General features: G+C 34.9%; 1 protein-coding gene across 2 annotated transcripts in view; it reads right to left on the bottom strand.

The window, feature by feature from the left end:
* pbx3a (pre-B-cell leukemia homeobox 3a) overlaps positions 1-25,608 on the bottom strand; it is a 43,793-nt gene that overhangs the window by 5,628 nt on the left and 12,557 nt on the right. For both annotated transcript variants that reach the window (XM_052555531.1, XM_052555532.1), the window contains exons 3-5: positions 5,569-5,810; positions 4,633-4,823; positions 702-837 (exon numbers count right to left, since the gene is read on the bottom strand). In XM_052555531.1, coding sequence (XP_052411491.1) covers positions 702-837; positions 4,633-4,823; positions 5,569-5,810 — 569 coding nt within the window. The remainder of the gene's footprint in view (positions 1-701; positions 838-4,632; positions 4,824-5,568; positions 5,811-25,608) is intronic.

The raw sequence follows: 25,608 nt of genomic DNA, 5'->3' as shown, positions 1-25,608 counted from the left end.
ATTTTATGTCATTTAGGGGTGGATTTTATCCAAAAATATGACTACTATTAGTAATATACCTAGTAATAATTAGTTCAGTAAACAGAGAATATACAATTCCGCGCATTGTTATCTAACAGTTTATTTGTGACTAATGTAAATTGCTCAGAGGTGTGCAAACAGAGGCAGAGACTAACTAAATAGGTACTTAATGTTAGTTAATAAGGGAAATTGTAGCATTGGAGCATGAAAGACTGTAGTTGTGTTAACAACCAACTAAACTGATTCAGTTGTTTGCAATTCTTTATTGTGGTTGTTCTTTAATTCTTGCAAAAGTACATTTTTGCACATTTTTATACTAAACAGACCTTCTGTCCTTCGATTTTCACACATGGTTTTGCAAAACATATCTTGCGATGGTGTGAGCCTTTTACTGAACTCGATTTGAACTTTATTGAGAAACTTTCTGAAGGAAAAAATCAATGGAAAAAATACTTCCAGGATCCATGCAGCAGAAAACTGGGCGCTCACTGTTGTGTTTCAGATCACTTCACACTCATGTTGAGATGCTACTGTTACTGAGCCAGATTCCCTGCACCTTCACAGTGTCACAGACCACTTTTAACAAATGTGTTAGTTATTTTGCTCAGATTGTGAATAGAGTCTCCTTGTTTGACAGCTGTAGGCTGGTGAGCGCAGTATCGTCCGAGATCTGGACTGACCTGTGACACAGTGATGGCACACTTCTTGGCCAGCTCCTCTTTGGCCTCCTCGCTGGGATACGGGTTACTGAGGTGAGAGTAGAAATACTCGTTCAGAATCTCTGTCGCCTGCTTGCTGAAGTTGCGCCTTTTCCTCCTGGAGAAAGAGGAAGCATGAGCACTGATAGATCCTCAGCCATTTCAATATTCTTAGGTTCTTACAGGTGGAGTGTGTATTTCCACAGCAACATCACTGCAAAAATGTCTCTCTTATTCTGGATTTTTGTCTCATTTTCCAATACAAATATCTAACCATCTTAAATCAATATACAAGTACTTGATGAGCAAAATGACAAAAGATATTACATTTATAATATTATATTTACATTTACATTTAGTCATTTAACAGACGCTTTTATCCAAAGCGACTTACAAATGAGGACAGTGGACGCAATCAAAAACAACAAAAGAGCAATGATATATAACAAGTCTCAGTTAGCTTAAAAGCAGGACATGTAGCATGGGCTTTTAAATTACATAATAAAAAAAGAAAACAGATAGAATAGAAAAAGAATAGAGGAATCTAATGATAGAGGTCTTTTTGTAATTGGATAATAAATGAAAAGAAAATAGAATACAAAAAGATTAGAAAGGTAGTTAGATTTTTTAAGACTAGAATTAGAATAGTGAGTGTTAAAGTTAGAGGGTCCAATAAAGATGGAAGAGATGTGTTTTAAGCCGATTCTTGAAGATGGCTAAGGACTCAGCTGCTCGGATTGAGTTGTGGAGGTCATTCCACCAGAAGGGAACATTTAATTTAAAAGTCCGTAAAAGTGACTTAGTGCTTCTTTGGGATGGCACAATCAAGCAACGTTCACTTGCAGAACACAAGCTTCTAGAGGCACATAAGTCTGAAGTAATAAATTTAGGCAAATGGGTGCAGAGCCAGTGGTAGTTTGTAGGCAAACATCAATGCCTTGAATTTAATGTGAGCAGCTATTGGAAGCCAGTGCAAATTGATAAACAGAGGTGTGACATGTTTTTTTGGCTCATTAAAAATTAATCTTGCTGCTGTGTTCTGGATTAATTGTAAAGGTTTGATAGAATTGGCTGGAAGACCTGCCAAGAGAGCATTGCAATAGTCCAGCCTGGACAGAACAAGAGCTTGAACAAGGAGTTGTGCAGCATGTTCCCAAAGAAAGGGCTTGATCTTCTTGATGTTGAATAAAGCAAATCTGCAGGATCGGACAGTTTTAGCAGTGTGGCCTGAGAAAGTCAGCTGATCATCAATCATAACTCCAAGGCTTCTAGCTGTTTTTGAAGGAGTTATGGTTGATGTGCCTAACTTGATGGTGAAATTGTGATGAAACGATGGGTTTGCTGGAATCACAAGCAGTTCTGTCATGGCAAGGTTGAGTTGAAGGTGATGGTCCATCATCCAGCAAGAAATGTCTGTTAGACAAGCTGAGATGCGAATAGCTACCGTCGGATCATCAGGATGGAATGAGAGGTAGAGTTGAGTGTCATCAGCATAGCAGTGTTATGAAAAGCCATGTTTCTGAATGACAGAACCTAATGATGCCATGTAGACAGAGAAGAGAAGTGGTCCAAGAACTGAGCCCTGAGGCACCCCAGTAGTTAGATGTTGTGACTTGGACACCTCACCTCTCCAAGATACTTTGAAGGACCTATCTGATAAGTAAGACTCAAACCATTGGGGTGCGGTTCCTGAGATGCCATTTGCCAGTAGGGTTGATAGGAGGATCTGGTGGTTAACCGTGTCAAAAGCAGCTGACAGTTCAAGCAGGATAAGTATTGAAGATTTGGATTCCACTCTTGCCAGTCATAGGGCTTCAACAACTGAGAGCAAGGCAATCTCAGTTGAATGTCCACTTCTGAAGCATATTGAGTGTAGCTTTCTTAAAAAAAAGAGCAACATTAAGTGTGTTTATGGTTAAAGCAAGAAAAAATATCTGTCAACAAGGGCAGAAAAATATTCTTGTTTTCTCTTTGAATTAAGTTTATTTTTATGACCCCACTGGTTGATATTTTTCCTGTTTTATCCATAAACTCATTTAATTTTAATCTTAGGTTTGATTTTGCGGATAATTTTGGCAATGTTCACTCAAAAACTGAGTTGCATAAGATTAGACCGATGAGGGCTATGCTCAATCAGATCCAAAAACAACTATAAAACCTGCATGTGCTACTGAAAGAGACGAGTTGAAATGGGAAAATATTGAATCCAATATTTGGTAAAAGTACAGCATAATGAGCATGAGTACAGCATCATTTCTTACTGACAACAACACTGGTGTAACAAAGACATAAGATAAAAATTCATGCATTAAAATATTATAAATAATACTGAACACCTTTTTTATTTAAATAAGGTTTATTAAAGATTCCACCTTATTCACATAATGAAACCTATACAGGCAAAATGCAAGCATTAAATGTTATGCAAAATGTTTTTTGTTGTTGTTTTTGTTGTTGTTGTTGTTGTTTTTATTAAAAAGAAAAATGAATAACTTAAAACATAAATAGTAATATAAAAAAAATAAACTGATAAAACCAAATAATAAATTTACTAAATAAAACATAACCGAAAATACTAAAATGAATGCTTATTTAAAATAGGAGTAATTGCCCCCCCCCCCCCCCAAAAAAAAAGATTGATAAAAATGACCTTGTATTTTCGGGAAAAAGAAAATCCTTTCTGGCTCAAACTTTATGAAACACAACATAAAGGTTAAAAATGTTTAGATATTTGTACTAGAAAACAAAACAAAATTGTCAAGTATGAAAATAGTTTTTACAGCAAAAAAGGTTTATCTGATCAGCATGATCCAACCCATCATGGTAGATGCAGTAACTATGCCACAATATATAAAGTATAAATTATTGCATGTATATATTATTGGGTATATATTATAGGTCAGATAACTATTAGGATGTATCCCATAAACAGTCCCTGATGTGGCATAAAATCTTATTTTTGGACTAGATTAAATCTGAGTTTAGCAGCCAATCTCTCACGCTCTCTTTATGATGTCATCACTGAGCTCCCCAATTGCTGTCTGCTTCATTTGCATTCCATCAGCTGAATAACTTTCTGATGAGCAGATCTACAGTATGCATAATTTCTCTTGGATTTAAGTAACTTGTGTCCTTGCTAGCAAACTGGCACTTACTGGCAAATTTCCTTCTGCTAGTTTAAGAAAAACACTCACAAGACCTTAAAATATTACCAAATCACCCACTCGTTCACACACGCCTCGCTCTCAGTACATCCAATACACTCAGAAACAAACCCACACTCGCAAAACCACCTACATGTGTAAAAACACAGACTCGTCATCAATAACAATTATTCTTTATTAAAAAAAGCAGCTTTATCTAAAACTAGTTGCAAAAAAAAATAAAATAAAAAAATAAATACATCCAAAAAAAATGAAATTGAATTTTTTTACCTAAATAGTAATATAAAAATTAGAATACTGACAAAAGCATATAACAAAAGTACAAAAAAATAACTAAGTTGTAAATATAAAAATAGACCAATTCAGAACATTAATAAAAACTTTAATAATATATAAGTAATAAATACTAAATATTAATACTAAATACCATTTCTATTCAAACGAGGTGTATTGTAGATTACACCTCATTCAAAGAAGCACATACAGTATACTCGCAAAATGCATGCATTAAATGTTTTGATAAAAAAAACTAAAACTGAAAAAAATAAACTGACAAAAGCATATAACAAAATGAATAAACATTAAATATTAAAATGAAAGCTCATGCTAAATATTAATAGCATGTAATGTTATATATGTTATAATAAAAATTCTAAACATATACTGGCAAGATGCATGTAATGCATATTATCCATGATGTTTTGGATAACATTGTCTGCCAGATGCATGAGTGTGAATGTGTTTCTGACCTGGCGTCGAGGAAGCGGGACCTGAGGATCATGACGGCCTCGCAGGTGCTCTGCTTGAGCTGCATCTGGATGGAGCTGAACTTGCGGTGGATGATGTTGACCATGCGCTCGATCTCTTTGGGTGAGATGGGCCGCGTGCGAGACTGTTCCCTCAACAGGTTCATCACATGGGTAGTGAACTCATTGCATGCCTGTGGACCAATCAAATTACTCATAACTGATCATGCAAAGTCATGAACTAAAACTAACAGTAAACCATTTTTGGTAACTGAAATTAAGCTGAAATAAATTAAAATAGAAATATTCAATGAAAAACTTTGAATGAAAATTAGAAATGCTGCATTGGCAACTAACCGAAATGTTTAATTTTAATCAATAAAATATTATCTTGAAATAAAATAAATAAATAAATAAATAAAATCAACCTTGTAAAGTTCTTTAAAGTTACTATATAAATAAAAATTATTATTTTTATTAGTATTATTAAACCTAAATTTAATGTTAAAAAAGAGAAAACTAATGCACATAACAAATTTTCAAAAACTCGAACTTAAATGCTAATTCAAAGTTAAATAAAAATTATAATAGAATATAAGTTATACTAAAATAACAAAATGTATGTGTTTTCAGTACACAAAATAACTTACTAACTTAGTGAAAAAAAGACTTAAAACAAGATAATAAATAGCAAAATTACTAAAATTTGCTAAAACTAAAGCTTTATTTTTTATTTGAAATAAAGATGAAATAAAGTAGAATCTTAGCTATGTTTTTCCAAGGTACTTCAGATGTGAAGAGTGATTTTTTTTTTTTTTCAGTAACAAGCTACTTTTCAAGGCAGCAGTGCCAGGATGTCCGATTTATTTTAGCGATACTTATTTTTCTGACACAGCCGAATATTCCTGATGGATTTTGGTTGTTTCTCAGTGTACAGACCTGCTCGTATTTCTCCAGCTCGGTGTGGTAGATCTGTCTGATCTGGCTGAGTTTGGCTCTGTAGTCCGAGTGCTCGATGGAGTTATCAGATCCCACTCCCACTGCTGCTGTTGCCGTAGCAACCGCCGCTGCCCCGCCCCCTTTCTCCGGTCCGGACACGCCCTCTGCCAGCAGCATGTTATCCAGACGCATGAGCTGAGGATCCGGAGGATCTTCATCCTGACTGCCTCGGATACTGAGACCTGACACAACACAAACGGGAAAGCAGGCCATTTAAATATATAGATATGCAATAGACAAGAACTACATCTTAATATTCAGTTATTTTCAGGTGCTTGAAAAGGTTCATATACAGTATATATTCATTTGAAGTGGATCAAAACGTTTAATCAAAGTTGTCCTAAAACCAAAACAATATCTGTTCTTGTCTTTGATGAAACTTTCTTTGAAAAGGTTTTGTTTATATAACACACACACACATATATATATATATATATATATAAAACCAAACAAAGCTGCATACATTTGCATTTTTACATTGCATTATTAAAATGCAATTCAGCATTTTCACAGTAAACTTTTCATCAAAATAAATAAATCCTGAAAAAGACAAAGCATGCTTGCTGAATAAAAAGTATATTTTAATTAGAACATTTCTAGAATTATAATATCAATAAAATGTAAATTACAATTGTATATATAATTGTATAAAAATTCAATAATATAAAACACACACACATATTATTATTTTCTAAACTTTATATATATATATATATATATATATATATATATATATATATATATATATATATATATATATAATATATATATATATATATATATATAGGTCAGTATGAACTGGGTAAAGTTTTTATTTCTTCTTTGTGTTTCACCCAAAAAATTCCAGCGCACTGGTTTGGAACAAAATCAAGGTGAACAAATTATGATGAATCCTATTTTTACAGAAAAAAACAACAACGAACGAACAAAACAAAACAACATTCAGTTTAACTACATATAAAAATGCAGAAATAAGATGAGCAATGTAAACAATGTATTACGCTAAGAAAAAAAGGTGCGAGGCAGAGCTGGAGTAAAAACACTTTCAGACATGAAAAAGACAATTTCTTGAACACCTGGACCTCCCAGAGCAGGTTTCAGATGGTTATTTCTTCTTATCACTCCACAGTGAACAAGAGACTAGACAGGCCCACGGCAGAACTGCAAGCCCCTCACGTCCTCCACCATTAACACACGGCGCCGCACTAGTCTGCTACGACACGCTGTTTATCAGAGGTCGAGGTGTGTTTGTGCCAGCGAGAGAATGATTGACAGTGGCAGGTCTCTTCACTGAGGTGGGTGGAAGAAAAGCACCGCGAGCCGTAAAGATCTGCTTCAGCAGCCTCCTTTAATTCCACACCAAAGACTTTTTTGGCACTTCACATTTGATTTTTGATTTCAGAATGGATGGTCATGTCAGCACAGGAGATAAAAATATAATATATACTGCATATGTCATGTTTATGGATTTACAGTATATATATATATATATATATATATATATATATATATATATATATATGATATTTATACAATTTTTATGGATGTTTTTAATTGACATTTTGCAGGAAGTGGAGTGGATGCTTACATGAGCACAGGAGAAAAAATGCACTATGCTGATATAATGTGTTTAATTTTTATGGATTTTTTATTTTTCACATGTTTTTGTCATTCTGCATTTTAACTCTGCTGATATAACTGATATATTTTTAAATAAAAAAAAAAATAATAATACTAATAATAATAATACTGTTCCAGGTAGCAGGGTGAATGCTTGTGTGACCCCAGATATAACATACATTTTTATGGAATCTTTTAATTTTTATTTAATTTCTTTATAACTCGTATAGCTTATTTGTATCTATATATTTTTTTATGGTATCTGTGGGATTGTTTTGTTACCTGTTTTCTGGACCAGCAGGTGAAAATGTATGTTTGTTTAAGTAAAGTAAAGTAGTACAGTAACATCACACTTCTCTTATTATTCATGTTGTGAATTGTACAGTAATACTAAATTTGGATTAACACTGGTGTTTGATTTTCTTATTGCTCTGTTCACTCAAAGAGCTTTCTACGAGTAAAACACTAGATATTTTTAAACAGACCCATGGAAAAGAAAACATTTTGGCCTAAATTTCAAATATATGTATTTGAATGGCATAAAATTAATCATTTGCGTTGCACATAAACTGAACATGGTGCATATTTGTCAGTCATCCATAAAAGAAACAGTCAAGATTTCAATAATGGTATTAATATACTGAATGTTTTAAACACACAATAAGCAGATTTATATATTTAGCACCAATAAATCCAATTTTTTCAATCTCATACATGATTGATTATTACTTGTTCGGCAGCTAGCCATATTTGAATCATGTTCATACTTTATAGCTGAATAATTTAAGCTGTTTTCACAGACAGATTTGTGCTGATTCCAAGCAATTTAAATCAATGCAATCAAAAGTCACAGATCTCAATATGAACTCAAACATTTCTCAATAAATTCACTCAGGGGTAGGTAATCTGAGCTGCAACATTAATTTTACAGCTCTACTAGATGTTAGCTATTGATTCATTGGTGTCTGTTTTTCTCACAAGGAGTTTTAGACCATGTTGATACTTAAAGAAACAATAGTGATGCTTTAGACAAGCTATGATAGAGCAATCTGCTAAGGAAACATTAAGTGCAATGCCATTATTGTGCAGTTTTTGTGATTTTAAAGATGAAAACCTGAGGACAAGATTGTAGATACACCACAGCTGCTCAGAATGACTAGAATAAGGTCCACACACACACACACACACTGCCCTCCAGAAACACACACACACACACAGTATTCATGAGGTCAATGCAAGATGACATTTAAAGCACAGCAGACAAAGGCAAACAAACGCAAGGAGTGAAGGAGTGAATATGAGAGAAGTCTTGAACATTTGCTCTGCTCTTAATCTAATTTCCGTTCCATCTCATTCTTTGGTGCCGCTTTCATTTTTAATGGCAACAAAACAGTAAAGGTAGCCACATTCCCAATTCAGACCTCAGGCACAGAAATGCTAATTCAGCACAGAGCACATCTCATGAAATGCATCTCTCAGACAGCGGCTCTCAGTTTAAGCAGACGTCTAATTAGTTAACAGTGACTGAACAGGAACAGGATCGACAGAAGGGTGCATGTATATAGACAGACGAAAGTGTTCATGACTGTAGTGATGTTTGAATTATTCTATATATCTGCAGATAGTCATTTAGCAGACGCTTTTATTCAAAGCGACTTAAAAATGAAAACAATGGAAGCAATCAAAATCAACAAAAGAGCAAGTCTCAGTTAGTTTAATGCAGTACATGTAGCAAGTTTTTTTTTTAAATGATATAATAAATAAAAAGAAAACAGATAGAATAGAAAAGGAATAGAGCAAGCTAGAGTAAGAGGCGTTTTTACTTTTGTAAAAGACAGAAGATATATGTCCATAGAAAACAACTACTGTGGCGATATCTTGTTTCAGATGAAGAGACGTGCTGTCACTTTACAAATAATCAGAATTAAACATTTTCACCTTTCCAAAGCTAAATTGGGCAATATACTGAATCCAATTATACATGTACACTTTTAATACAGTTTATATATATATATATACATAAAATATTAAAATAAAATAAAAATAAATATATTTTTAATCCTACACACATATATATATAAAAAAATATGTAATATATATAAAAATTTATATAATATAAATCACATTTGAATATGAATATGAATATATGTGTGTGTGTGTGTGTGTGTGTGTGTGTGTGTGTGTGTGTGTGTGTGTGTGTGTGTGTGTGTGTGTGTGTGTGATGTACAGTACAGACCAAAAGTTTGGACCCACCTTCTCATTCAAAGAGTTTTCTTTATTTTCATGTCTATGAAAATTATAGATTCACACTGAAGGCATCAAAACTATGAATTAACACATACATAACAAAAAAGTGTGAAACAACTGAAAATATGTCATATGTCAATATGTTGTAGGTTCTTCAAAGTAGCCACCTTTTGCTTTGATTACTGCTTTGCACACTCTTGGCTTTCTCTTGATGAGCTTCAAGAGGTAGTCACCTGAAATGGTCTTCCAACAGTCTTGAAGGAGTTCCCCGAGAGATGCTTAGCACTTGTTGGCCCTTTTGCCTTCTGTCTGCGGTCCAGCTCACCCCTAAACCATCTGGATTGGGTTCAGGTCCGGTGACTGTGGAGGCCAGGTCATCTGGAGCAGCACCCCATCACTCTCCTTCTTGCTCAAATAGCCCTTGATGCCTTCAGTGTGACTCTACAATTTACATAGTCATGAAAATAAAGAAAACTCTTTCAATGAGGTGTGTCCAAACTTTGGCTCTGTACTGTATATATAAAACAAACTGGAAATTAAGTTTCAATTTTAAAAGCACACTCAAGTCTTCATTAAATACAGTATTCCCAGTGTTATCAATCATAAAAGCGACAGAAGTTGCTATGGTGCTAATCCTCTGTTTCCCTGTGTAATTAGCTGCTGATGACAGACTGAGGTCTGATTGTGAGTAAACAGCTGTGTGCTGTTGAAGCGGCTGCCAATTTAACTTCTCCACCTGACACACAGGCTAATACTGTTTGTTTGGAAAAAAACACAGATTACTGTGCACGAGGACTGTACAGTGATGCACATATTATACATGTATGCATGCTTTTTGATTGTTTAAAAAATGCATACTTTATTTTAGTGTCTTATTTAGGTTCATTTGACTTGATTGTCAAATCTAGAACCATATTTTATTATATATTATTACAATTTGGTACCAATCCTAAAAGGATCAAATAATAACCAAGTAAACAACAAATAAGCTCCTACAAGATAAACTGAAAATCCAATTTGTTTAGAATTAAGGGTTTTATTAATGGTTCACTTTTAATTGTTGTTTAAGGTTTAATTTGAATTAGAAATCTATTAGCAGTGTTACAGGATTTTGGAAATGCCCAATTTTTATTCTTTTTATTTATTTTTTACTAGTTGCATGATATTAATCACCATCACTACTGTGTGTGTGTGTGTGTGTGTGTGTGTGTGTGTGTGTGTGTGTGTGTGTGTGTCACACACACACACACACACACACACACACACACACACACACACACACACACACACACACACACACACAGTGTATATATTGAATCCAAGTTCATGTATTACATTTTAAAGTCTTTTTTATCTGTGTGGTTGCATATTTTTCATATTTTTCCATTTTCTTTCAAAAATTTTAATCATTTAAGCTTTTGTACTGAAAAACCGCACAAGAAAACTTTTTCTTGAATCATGCCATATTAAAATGCTGTAAATGAGGAGATGAATGGCAGGTTTTGGGCCTGTGGTGTGTTTTTATCAGAGGATTGCTGTAGATTAGGCAGGTCTTGTTAAAACCTCAGCTACCCTGGGAGAGATTTTACAGAATTAATCCCTGACCTTCATGACCTCACACTACCTTTGTGATGTTTATGTTCTTTTGCAGGATCTACTGACTGCGGGAAGCTCTGACTGGTCACATGAGTTCAAGCACAAGTGCATTAATCTGGATTAGTCAAACAAAGACTTCCGATAGGCATCTTTAATCACTCTTGGAAGTTGCCTGGGCATGTCAGGAATACATCAGCGTCTGTGATTTGATGCTGCGGGGGATATGAGGTATTTCTCTGAGCTGTTTTTCAGTCAGAGAGTTCTGAAGAGACATTCCTGCGGTGTTATGCTTTAGAGACACACATGGCCAAAACAAAGACTTCAGTATGATTAGTTATTGTGTATTATTTATAATATTATAGTAATTATTTTGAATTACCTTTTATTTTTACATTGTCAGTTTTGATTTCAGTTTATGTTTTACTAGTTTTGGAATGTGCTTTGGGTAGACAGCAAAATGATTTGATTGACGATTCATAGGTTTTTGATTCAAATCAGGAACAATTTTTGCTAATTCAGAATGATTCGGTTTGATATGATTCCCAATATGATTTAAGTTTGATTCATGGTTATTCTGCAGTTTTTTTAAAAGCATTCATAGGATTATATACATTTTTTACTAATTTGTGTTTACTTCTTGCCCGCTTGATCCTATTCCATCTCATCTCCTTCAAGCCATTTCTCCTGCAGTTGTACCTGCATTCACTCACATCATAAACACATGCTCCACACTGGTGTTTTCCCCTCATCATTTAGACAGGCTCGTATAACCCCACTCTTTAAGTAACCCAACCTCTACCCATCTCTCTTAGAGAACTACAGACCAGTTTCCCTTCTTCCTTTCATTGCTAAAACACTTGAACGAGCTGTGTTCAACCAAGTCTCTGCATTTCTCACACAGAACAACCTCCTTGACAGTAACCAATCTGGCTTCAGAAGTGGACATTCAACTGAGACTGCCTTGCTCTCAGTTGTTGAAGCTCTAAAACTGGCAAGAGTGGAATCCAAATCTTCAATACTTATCCTGCTTGATCAGTCTGCTGAAATTTTTCAAAATTCAGTTTCAATTTTGATATTTTTAGGTCAAACTGTTCTTTTCTGTGACTCTTATAATGCAGGTCTATGGTCACCACCTCAAAGACCATGCACAGAGGAGTCCAAATCAAACAATTCCCCATCGTAAGTACACATTAGCCGCATTTCTACTGTCGAGCCAGGGCTTAAAGCAGGCCGGGCTCATAGCCCCGGGCCAGTAGCACCGAGGCCAGAATAGCGCAGGGTTTCCACAGTCGAGCCTGAAGCTCTGCTGCGCGTCACTAAAACACGCCCTTTACACGCCTCTCAGGATCAACTTGACGCAACCTCATCATTTCACAAACAAAGAAAAGTTATCAGAAAATTAAGAAATAATTATTTGGTAAATATTTAAATTCAAAAGCATCAATGTTTTATTATAGAATAAGTGATACATTGATCATAATGAACTAATTTATCAGGACTCAAAATTAATCACATAGAAATAAATTGATTTCTATTTTATTTATTTATTTTTAACGACTCTTTAACGAGTCTGTTTCTGTTTATTTGTAGCTACAGTCACGTACATCACATTTAGAATGAATCTAACATTATAATGAATGAACATTATTATATTTTTATGATAGGCTATGTGGAGCTAAACTCTCGAGATGCCATTGAGTCCCTCTGACTTTGGACGTTGCCTCCAGGTAATACGTGGCAAACTAAACACAACGTGCAAAACGATGCGGCTCAACAGCGGAGAAAACTCTGGATCTTCAGTCAGGCAGGTGTGTGATGCGATACTGTCAATGTCTTGTAGTTGTGTCTTTGCTATGTTCCATTCGTGACAACATATGCTCTCCACTTCTGTTGGCATCTCACAACATTTGCTGATAAAACACCACCAATTTTGAAGAGATCTCTGTGTCTCTCAGGCTTGAAGACGTGCTGCTGCAGCGGATGCTTCCTCCCTCGCTCTGAGTTCTTGATCTGTGTAACGTTATTCTGGTTAAAATAGATATGGTTGTGAAAAATATCCAACATTGTCTGTTGATATATCGAAATCGTCTTCCATTGTGATTTCCTGTACGTCTAAATATGTTTAGATCTTCACAGTGAAAGGTAACACCTCCGAAATCTGTGTGTAAACCATAGACAGTAAGTGTAAACAATGAGTGACGTAGGCGCGCGAGAGATCACTTTCAGCGCTTGCGCAGACTAAGCCAGAACACGCGCGCCCTCAGATCAGATGGATGTGGTTGTGTATAAGAGGTATAAACAATATAAATACTGTCCGTTTTCTCACACAAACCGCTCGTTTCGTGTCTGAGGTCATCAATGTGTACTTACGATGGGGAATTGTTTAATTTGGACTTCTCTGTGCATGCTCTTTGAGGTGGTGACCATAGACCTGCATTATGCATTATATAAGTCACAGACAAGAACAATTTGACCAAAAAAAAATAATAATTTGAAACTACTGCGGAAACAAAGACACCTACATCTTAGATGCCCTTGAGGTAAGCTAAAACATACCTAAATTTAGTTTCAAAATGAACTATCCCTTTAAGATTGTTTATTGCAAGCAACAAATTGAATCTGTGCATACTGGCCACATGGAATTAAACAAAGAATGCAATGTGCCATTAAAATTAAATATTCAGAAATTAGTTTTCTTGGTCTGGAAATAACTGTTTTAAAATGTTAAAGTATATGATTTGTCATCGATGCATCAACAAAACGTGTGAATCATTATACCCCGGTAAAAGAAAAGAAAAGAAAAGAAAATGCATGTATCCTGTATTTTTATGTGGTCTGTTGTTTATTTATTTATTTAGTCATTTTAAAGACTAAAGCTCAAAACAATAAGAATTCAATAATGTGTGTATAGATGAAAGGTTGAAGGTGTAGTTCACTCTGAAAAAAAAAAAGAAAAAGAAAAAAAATAATTCTGTCATCTTCATGTCTCTCCATTCCATTTTAGGTTACACTTTATTTTAAGGTGTTCTTGTTACAGTGTAATTCTACATTTAAAGTAATCAGTAATATTAACTAACTACATGTACTTACTATATGACTAGAGTTAGGGTTTGGCTCAGGGTTACTTGCATGTACAGTAATAATGCATCATTTATTGTTATTGTAATCGTAAGTAAATGTGTAACAAGGACACCTTAAAATAAAGTGTTACCCCATTATATTCTTCCACTGGGGTGAGCTCAAAAAATGACTACCAATAAAAAGTAGTCCTTATTACACATGCTTTATTTAATATTTTCCGGAGAAATACTATAGGTTTGTGCAAGTCATCAAATGCAAAAAAAAAAAAAAGTACTTTAGGCTTTAAAATCTCATAATATTTAAATATGGATTTTCAGATTTTCAGCCAAAATTTTTATCAGTTCTACATAATGTATAACTACAGAAGACTTGAAATTAAGTGTATAAATACTGTTATGCAATTTAAAAAAAAAAAATCTAAGTTGTAAATTATGATTATTGGAGTATGTTTTACTAGAAAAATATTATTTCAGTCTTTCTACTTCAAAATGTTATGTTTGATTCAATGTGTTACTTGCCATTTCTTTGTTTCTTTGCGATTTTGCGAAGTTAATCCTACACTATTTTTTTGTTATTTTTGGATATTGACTTCCGTTCTTATTGACTTTCACTGTAGGAAAAACAAGCCAGGATTTTCTGCTAAACAAAGAAAGTAAGTCATACAGGGGCTGGAATGACATGGGGGGGGAGTAAATGATAGATTTTTCATTTTGGGGTGAATTATTTCTTTAACAGACCCTCGAAATACATCATAAGACCACTAACTTGGATAAGCCTTCACTAGCGGGGTCCCTCTCTAAAATAAACATAATCCAGAGCTCTGAAATCTTCATAACCCCACATTTACAAGTCTAATTTAATCTGCTCAAAGCCGGTCTCATCGCTGAGCAATGACAGTTTTAAATAAGAGTTTTAAACCCGAGTTACTGTACAGCTGGAGGGAGCGGTGGGTGGTTTTGGATTTCTTCAGAGAGCAAAACCAATCACTGAAATGCATTTTTGATATATAAAGACTCTAATAGACGGCGTTCCCTCTCCCACAACGCGCTCAGAAAATCTTCTCAAAGCCACAGCCTGCTCTTCTGTTCCTAATTAGCACCGGGATCAAAAATAAGTTGGCTTATACCAACGGCAACAGAAGAAAATGAGAGTTTTTTCACATTAAACCTCCTTATGTCAGAAAATAGACGCCCGCTGGGTAGTTTCAAGCATTTAATGTGGTTTTCTAGAGAGCAGTATGGATGTCTTGTCCTGATTTATTCACACTTTGTTACTAAAACATGCTTGTGTGGGTTTAAGCTTCATAATTTGCTAATTAGAATTTGTATTCTAATTAGTCTTTCAGTCATACTGGTTCATTTGGATGAATATAGCTCGAAAATACACTCAGATTAAAGCTTTAATTGCTGCTGCCAAACACCAGCTATATTAACAAATCCTGCGGCAAACTGAGAGTAAGAAGCTGAACACTTGACCAAATCACAGGCTCTGCCAGGAAACAAGTTTGTGTTTACAGCTTTTCTGAGAAAACCAATCGCTGAAAGTTTGCCAGGGCAGTCGAATCAAATCTTTTAATAATATTAACAGTTTTCTTTAAGGCTCTTAACAGAAGAAAAACTTAATATCTACTATCATAAACACACATTCAGATGTGTTATGTGACACAGTGTTACAACAAAATCTTACTTTTTTATTTTTTATTTAGTTAGTTTGAAAAACTATTTGCCAACTAGGAAAGACAGAAAATTGTCTTAAATTGCACTTGAACATTTTCTTCTTTGTTCATTCATCATTGTTCATTGTTCATCAATATTTATTATTATTATTATCATTATTTTAGTTTTATATATGTTTGTTAAATTAAATTTTGTAACTATTTATGGGTAAGAAAAATATATTCCATCACGTCTTAATAGCTTTCATAATGTTGAAAAAGATTACAGAATAAAAGGACAAAAAGTATATATATATATATATATATATATGTGTGTGTGTGTGTGTGTGTGTGTGTGTACCGCGATTTATTCAAGTAATTAATCAAATAATTAATCAATTTTTTAACTATTATATTAAACAACATTCTTTATCTTTTTATATTTAATGTAAATTTTATACAAAATAATGTAAATTAAATTAAATAAGCGCTTGTCAAGTTCTCCATTCATTAGACTGGATTTAAAAAAAAAATTATGACCAGAGCTGAATTAATAATAATCTATATTTCTCATTTTAACCATTTTACCCACATTTATGGGTCAGTTTATTATACACACACATGCACACACACACACACACACACACACACACACATGTTTGTTTTTGTGAAAAGTGGGGACATCCCATAGGTGTAATGGTTTTTATACTGTAGAAACTGTATATTCTATGGCCCTACACCAACCTTACACCTAACCCTAACCCTCACAGGAAACTTTGTGCATTTTTACTTTCTCAAAAAAAACTCATTCTGTATGATTTATAAGCGTTTTGAAAAATGGGGACATGGGTTATGTCCTCATAAGTCACCCTCTCCTTGTAATACCTGTGTCATACCCATGTCATTATACAGAGATGTGTCCTGATATGTCACAAAAACAAAAGCACACAGACACATGCGCACACACACACACACACACACACACAGACATAGACACAAACACTGTGGCGACTTTAACCATTTAAAGCGCATCAGTTTCTCTCTTCACTACAGGATGAGGATCCTACAGCTGCAGCTCTAATCACTGTAATTAAGAGATAATTGGCATTAATTATTCTCACATAAGCTCATCACAAATCAACAGGAAAATGGCTACTGCTGGTTTCCACACGCGACACACCGTGGTTAAACTCTCAAAGATGCTTCGAAGCGTGTGAATTTACATCACAATGCATGTCTTCTTACTGAAGTGTAAATCATCTGTCAATCAAATGCAAGAGTGATCGTTTATATTCACTTCAAACTGGTTTAATATTGGCACACTTGGATGAAATTTGAGCTGCTTGAATCAATCAATTTTATGCATTTATTTTTGACTGTTAGTCAAGCATCAACATTACTATTGCTCAAACTGAAGGGTAGTCATTTTACACAAATCCTTGGTTACAGAGACTTAAGAATGCAGGACATAGCAACACCCTACAAAACCTTATCAATCTGGAAGCTCTGTAGCAACCCAGAACACCACAGCAACCACATAGCAACACCCTATAAACAAATCAGAACACCATAGCAACCACAAAGAAATACTGTTTAAACAACCCATAATACCCTAGCAACAACCGGGAACACCATAGCAACACCCTAGAAATAAACTATTTCGTCTAGTTTTAATCAACGAAGACAGATAACATTTAATCTAGTTTTATTCAATTAAAATTGTATTTTAGCCTCTCTTTAGTAATGCAAATTCATTTAACCCAGTCAGTAAACTATAAGTACCTAGTAGTATAGACAAAACCAAAATTTTCTTTTAGCCAAACCCATTTTAAAAAAGGTTATTTTATTATATTATTGTTGCATTATAGACTCAATAATACATCCATTCCAGACACGGAAGACTCTCTGATTTGAATTTTCAACATTTATTTTACCAACCAATCATGTTAGAAGTACACACATCCGTCCCTTTCTCTGTGTCAGACTTAACTTTGTTCGTTGTCGTCTTCTAAATAATGCCACGAGTGGGGTTTGAGGAAGTGATGTCGCCTGCGTCTGCTGAAGTGAGACACGAGAAACAAAAATACTGCAAAATAATAATGCGACTAACGAGATGAAATAACATTATAACATTTCGTTTCGACTCCTTTTGGCCAACGAAAGTGAAGAGACATTTTAGCATAGTTTTTATATTGTAAACCACATTTAGGCTAATTTTTATTCATCAACAATATTGCATTATACATTTAATTAAAGCCATAGTCACATGACCAGCATTTACGTTGCATGTCATCATGTTTTCGTCACATGATAAAGGTTCGTTGACGATGATATTTAGTCATAATTTTGGGTGACGAAGCAACACTGTCAGCATCACACCAGCCTCACGCAGGGACTCAATGCAGCAGCAGCTCAGATAACAGGGCTAATGATGGTTTGTGTGTTAATTGGAGTGCATGGAGAGACTGTAGAGCAGTCAATGTGTCACAGCTGATTAACAGCAGGACAAGAACAGCATCCTGGGAAGAGACGCATGTTTTTAACAGCAGGCTGGTGCTTCAGATCTTCCAATGAAAAGTTGGACAAACGCAGGAAAGTCCCAGAGTTTACAATTTTCAGAATCGACCAATAAATGGTACACAGTAATAAAAAAATTAAAAAGAGATGACCAAAGTACACTTAACTAGAAAACTGATTCAGTCTAATTCAGTTCTACACTTTCAAATTTTCACTTTATTTCAGTGCTTTACTTGCCAATTATCTGTGAAATTAAACAGTGAATTTGGATGATTTTTAAATTAATACTTCACTTTAATATTTTTAATTTTATTTTAAAGTCTTTTATGGAAGCCCATTTTCACCACTAAAAAATTGCTAATTGCAACTCCAATTTAGAGTAGAAAATACTTCACAATACATTTGTATTTTTTATTCAGTGGCGGCAGAAAAAGGCTTGTATAGTCTTTACATGTTAAGCTTGAATAGAGAAAATTATTTTAATAATAGTTCATTCTTTATTAATAATTCAGTAATTACTTCTGAAATATCCCAAACAGGCTATTTCGTAGAAATATTGCTGTGAAATGTTTATAAACCTTACATGATCCTAAGATTTGATTTAAAACATTTGAACTAAAACTTTTTCCTTTTAACTTTACCTACCAATCAAATGCACTACAGTTTTTCATAAACAAAAAAATATGTTATCAGCAACAATGTGAATAAATCTTAATAAAATGTACATTAATGTAAGTCTGGGCAAAGGCAACAAATCAATATCTATATTTAAGTGACCTAGAGATAACAAAGAAACTTTGTTTTTCATTGGGCAAAAGTTGCATAAGTTTAATTAGATTTGTGTGTTTGTAAATCTTAAACCTTTGTTTCTTTCCAGGTGTTAAATGAAAAAATCCCAGCTTCTCAATGCCGTCTCAGACGTTTGGACATGCTGTGCAAAACAACGTGAATAATGACCAGCTCACAGGCAGCAGGGCATTTTGTCGATAGCGACAGATCAATTCGAAAGTCGTTTTCGCCTCGAAAGTCATTTTGTCTTTGAGGAGTCATTTCATGGCTAAAGCATGTGACCGCTTGTTATCACTGCAGGCAAACGACCCACAGAAACCTTTCCAAAGGGGTTTGCAGAGATATTATATGTTGTCAAAACACAGCCTGGTGAGAGAAACAGCAGGTTTAGCACTGCAATGATTTTGTGTCACTGAAAGCACGCTTCACTGGAACACATATGCCATGATTATTGAAGCCTGATCTCGCAATTCTGACTTTAGATTTGGCAATTCTAACTTCAGATGTCAAAATTCTAACGATACATTTCACAAATCTAACTTTACATATCTTAATTCTGACTTTAAATCTCGTAATTCTGACTTTAAATCACACAATTTTAATTTTAAATCTCACAATTCTGACTTTACATCTCACAATTTATACTATACATTTTGCAATTCTGATGTTACATCTCGCAATTATATGAAGACTTTATACCTTGTAATTTAGTTTATATAACACTATTTTACCTTTGCATCTCGCAGTTCTGATTTCACATCTTGACATTTTGACTTTACATCTTGCAATTCTGACTTTGTCTCACAATTTTTACTTTACATTTTGCAATTCTGACTTTATATCTTGTAATTCAGACTTTATATCACACAATTGTAACTTTACATCTCACATTTTTGACTTCTTGCATTTCTGATGTTACTTCTCAGAATTCTGACTTTACATCTAAATAAACAAAGACCTCATAATTATTAGTATTATTTATCTTTATTATTATGATTCATTCAGAATCATAATTCAGAATATGATCAAGATTGTGATGTAAACATTAGTTCACTTTGATAGATGAGATAGAATAAACGAGTCAGTAAAATGATCAGATCTTCCCATCACTACTCTCTTTCTGTTTTAAAAACACATGGGAACTATTCACAGAAATTTGCTTCCAAAAAAAAAAAATATATATTGCTTCAGTAAAATCCAATTTATGTATTGATTTACACTCCATAAAGAAACACCGAAATGGGTGGGAAAATGAGGAGGCTGCCGAAGATGGATCTTCATACAGTGCATGAATCATTATGACTAACCTGTGCACACACACCAGCCAATCAGATCCCTGATATAAGCTCATTCATTCAGCCTCATTAGCCAGCTATACCTCGTTAACAACAGCAGACTCTCAGTGGAATGCACGTTAATTATGCTAATCAGGAGAGCACCGCTTAAAGTATTGTGTTAATGTCCCGTTTAGGAAGCATAAATCCAAGAAAAAGAGTCACCAGTGTCAGGGTAATGAGGAGGCGCTAATCGTGACGTGTTGGTTTGCTGCATGTTAGAAGCTGTTCGTACTGGACATGTTCTTACTGAACAGAAAGAGAAATGTTTTTTCCTGATGCAATGATCAAACTACCATAATACACCTCTGAAGGGGTCATATGATGGGATTTAAATTTTTCCTTTCTCTTTGGAGTGTTACAACCTCTTGGTGTATAAAGAGGATCTCTAAAGTTGTAAAGACTAAAGTCTCAAATCCAAAGAGATATTCTATATAAAGGTTAACAGTCAACCACACCCCCATAAAACGGCTCGTTCTAACATGCCCCCACATGTCTACATCACTGTGTGGGAAGATTTGTATTACACCGCCCAAATGTTCACGCAAAGAAAGAAGGCATAACTTATTCTCTATAAATATAAATAATTTGTCAATGATGATTTAAACACGAGTTTTGAGCAGTATAGAGTAGCAACGCAATGTGTAAAAAGAACATATAAGTCATTATAATCAGCAACAAATGCCTCGTTTGTAATGGGTTTTATTGGTTTTGTCTCGTTTAGTTATGTCCGGATCGTGAAGTAATCTTTGAACTGGATCTTCTTAGTGAACCGGTCGAACCAGTTCACCAAATCGATCTGAATCGTTTGAAATGGTTTGCGTCTCCAGTACACACTAATTCACAAATTACTTAAGTTATTTGGTTTATAAACGTGCCTTACACTCCCTCTGACGCTAAATAAACCAACATCCAGAGTTATTCATTACTCCTAACAATACATTAATTGAACTGCTAAAAGAGAACCGATGATGGGATCTGCACGAGCAGAGTAGCTGGACTGAGTCTCGTGTTGCTGGCCCGGGAGACATCATATGTTAATGGACGTAACCTTTCCAACACAAGCTTGAGGCATTCGGCCAATCACAACACACTGGATAGCTGGCCAATCAGAGCATACCTTGCTTTTTCAGAACAATGAGCCTTGTAAAAATCGACGCATTTCAGAAGGCAGGGCATAGAGGGGAAACAATAACGTGCATTATGGACATAATACAAAATAATGTGTTTTTTGAATCTTAAACCACATAAACATAAACACATTAAACCAAATACACAAAATAATGTTATTTTTAGCAGCATTATATGACCCCTTTAAAAAACTATTTTGGACTTCTTCTTCCTGTCATTCTAGTGCATTTTCTTATATGTTTTAGCCAATTTGATGCAAATTGCACCAATGGGATCTTCAATTCTGAATTCTGCACAACCCTGTTGCCGTCATGTGGCCAGTTTTTAGCCAGCATTTTTCTAAGAACATTGCATGATCACATTTCAAAACATTTCCTTAATCATAACCAGATTAACTGGTAAATGTGGAGTGGTCATTCCCGAAGAAAGGCCGAGCCATGAAGCTTGGTGGAAGCCAGTGTGAACTGTAATTCACCTCTGACACTCATGCTTAGTCATGAAGATTTATTGATGGAAACTGTAAATGAAGGCCACTGAGAACGTCCATTGCCCGTTAGTGTGTGTGCAGCAATCTTTCTGGAACAGGGACTATCGATCGATATGATTTCCCAAGACTCCTCTGAGTTGCACGTAGGAGGGGAATGAAGGTTTATTTATGTTCTCTCAAGGACCCTCTGAATACTATAGCTTTCCACTGTGTAAATGCGAACTCTAACACAGTCTGTTGTAGAATCTACAATGTAGATATATTTACAAAGAGGTCATTCCAAACCTGAATGAATTTCTTCAATATCGAAGGCAATCTCTGAACTGGTCTTTTCCATACAGTGAAAACATGATGTGCATTTCAATATCACTGTATATGAAGCATTCATTTGGTAATGTAGAAGTAAAATATTCTGTGTCTGGGGTGGAAAGGGTAAATCAGCCCCAAATTTTAGAGAATAATGTATTAGATCAATGGAGATTATTCCTGTGCATATTAAAACTATCATGTTTGGTGATGTAAAGAAATGGCTTTGACATTAAACCTGGTCAAATGCACTGTTAATAGATAACTTTTATTTGCACATCTGATGCTGTAACATTTAAAAAACCTAAAAACTTAATTAAACAAATGTTAAACTATTGTACTAGGTAGACTTAATTTTAACATCTCCAACAACCCAATTAAGGGAAGAGATGAAGACACATAAAAACACTATTATTTGTAAATCAGCAGGTTGTAAAGATAACATTTTCATTGAGACTTTTTGATATCTTATGTAAGCACCCATATGAATGCTTTTTTGGGGAAGTCGTGGCCTAATGGTTAGAGGGTTGGACTCCCAATCGAAGGGTTGTGAGTTCTAGTCTCGGGCCGGACGGAATTGGGGGAGTGCATGTACAGTTCTCTCTCCACCTTCAATACCACGACTTAGGTGCCCTTGAGCAAGGCATCGAACCCCCAACTGCTCCCCGGGCGCTGCAGCATAAATGGCTGCCCACTGCTCCGGGTGTGTGTTTGTGTTCACTGCTCTGTGTGTGTGCATTTTTCGGATGGGTTAAATGCAGAGCACAAATTCTGAGTATGGGTCACCATACTTGGCTGAATGTCACTTCACTTCACTTTAGCTTCTTAAAAATTGTGTCTTTTATCGGTAAAATTCAGCTGCAAAAACTCCCGCTGCGTTCGACTTCTGCAGCAAACACAAATAAAAACAGTGTCGTCCCTGAAGCGAACTGTCTTGGTTTCTCTTGTTGTTGTCTCACCTGTATGGTAGCTGTCAGGGATTGATTCTTTCATCTAGAACAAGGAACAAAGACTGCTTTTAGGTGATGCCAAGAAATGCACCAGAGCCAAGGTGAAGTATTGCGTGCCTTGTCTCCAGTGGAGCATAAGGCTTTGATCAGACGTACACAACGGTTTTGGCACACAAGAGCTTGAAAAGCCCAAACACACCATATAATGGGTATGTGTGTGCTTGAACCACACCTGACTCCTCTGCCCTCATCTGAATGAACCGCATGTGTTTGAATAACAATGTGCTCTTAAAACATCCTCATGAAAACACTGAATTGTGCATTTGCACCTTTTTAAAGGGATAGTTTAACCACATCAAAATCAATCAATTAAAAATTTGGATTTAAGTTAGATTTTCTTGTTCTGTATTTTAGAGAAAGTTTTTTTTTTTGGTCCAATTTTTGGTCTATTATTTCAGACTTCATTATTTTCCCCTTTTCAATAAAATTAATTAAAAATTTTTTTAGGTTATGTTAAATATCATTTCACCAAATCTGAAAATGAAAGATTTTGAAGAATGTTAGTAATCTAACATTTGATGGTCCCCATTGACTTCCACAGTATTTCTTGTGCTACAAGTCAATGGGGACCAACAACTGTTTGGTTCTTCAAAATTATTTTGTGTTTAACATAAGAAAGAAATTTATACATTGGAACGACATGACGGTGAGTAAATGATGGCCAAATCTGGTGAACTATTCCATTAGGTTAAATGTACTTCATTTATTCTATATTACGCTGCAAGATTAAAGGTGCAATAGGTGATTGTGACTTTTTTTGTTATACTGGTTAAAAGTCTCCTCCTATCACATCCTGATAGTAATCATTAAGTTAAGTGGTTTAAATGTTTTTATCTGTTTTTATATATTCTGTGGAAGGCACAGAAATGTACGTCCAATCAAAACGATTGGTCTGAACATTTTAAATAGCTTTCCTACCTACCTGCTCATCCTGTTCGTGCAGACAGAATACGTCATTAGCGCATTCATGCATGCTGTGCAGACAGAGCTAGAATGGCAGACAAACATCAACATGGTCTTCCTTCCTGGTATTGAAGTTTGAAGTTATGAAAAAGTTTTCTTGCTGGTTAAAAACACATGATGTAGCCCAACGGTTCCCAATTCCAGTGCTCACGCACATATTTTACATGTCCTGCTTAATTAACACACGCGATTCAGATGACCAACTCGAGCTACGTGAATGAACTGTGTTCCAATCAATATGACCCCTACACCGTGTTCATTGCTCCCTACTCCCTGAGCAGGGGTTTACTTCACTTCAGAACATGGACTGGAAATGGGAACCACTGATGAAGCCTATTGTAGTAATGTTGTCTCTGGTATTCTGGTCTGTGAGCTTAAATGTGTTCAGGGGCATGGATTTGGACGGCGATTGCAAGGAGGGTGGGACATTTGCTTTCAGTGCTATCAGGCTAACGTTAGCATTTTCAATGATCTGCTATTTTACCTTTAAGAAGATATTAATTTATTTATTTTGCAGGTTTTTGAACACAATGGAACTAGAAAAGAAAAAGTAATTGTATAATTTACAGTGACAAACAGTAAATTGACACTCCCAGAATTCCCTTCATGTCACTTCATATTTGAAGGTTTTTTTTTTTATAAAACGTTTCTTCTTAGTTTTTGTCTTATCATTTGTGTATATTAGGGTTCACTCTTACATCTAATGTTGTTAAATGAATGTTTATTGAATTATTTAAGTTTCATGTATGTCACCATGATGGGGTTTAGTGTTTGTGAATGAAAGTGTGTACCTTCTATATACAGGTCCTTCTCAAAAAAGTATCATATTGTGATAAAGTTCATTATTTTCCATAATGTAATAATAAAAATTAAACTTTCATATATTTTAGATTCATTGCACACCAACTGAAATATTTCAGGTCTTTTATTTTTTTAATACTGATGATTTTGGCATACAGCTCATGAAAACCCAAAATTCCTATATAAAAAGAAATTAGCATATTTCATCCGACCAATAAAAGAAAAGTGTTTTTAATACAAAAAAAGTCAACCTTCAAATAATTATGTTCAGTTATGCACACAATACTTGGTCGGGAATCCTTTTGCAGAAATGACTGCTTCAATGCGGCGTGGCATGGAGGCAATCAGTCTGTGGCTCTGCTGAGGTGTTATGGAGGCCCAGGATGCTTCGATAGCGGCCTTAAGCTCCTCCAGAGTGTTGGCTCTTGCGTCTCTCAACTTTCT

This window comes from Carassius gibelio, chromosome B5 (genome assembly GCF_023724105.1).
Source record: "Carassius gibelio isolate Cgi1373 ecotype wild population from Czech Republic chromosome B5, carGib1.2-hapl.c, whole genome shotgun sequence".
Taxonomy (NCBI): Eukaryota; Metazoa; Chordata; class Actinopteri; order Cypriniformes; family Cyprinidae; genus Carassius; species Carassius gibelio.
The sequence above is the reverse complement of the archived record's forward strand: the minus strand, read 5'-3'. Positions and strand labels throughout refer to the sequence as shown.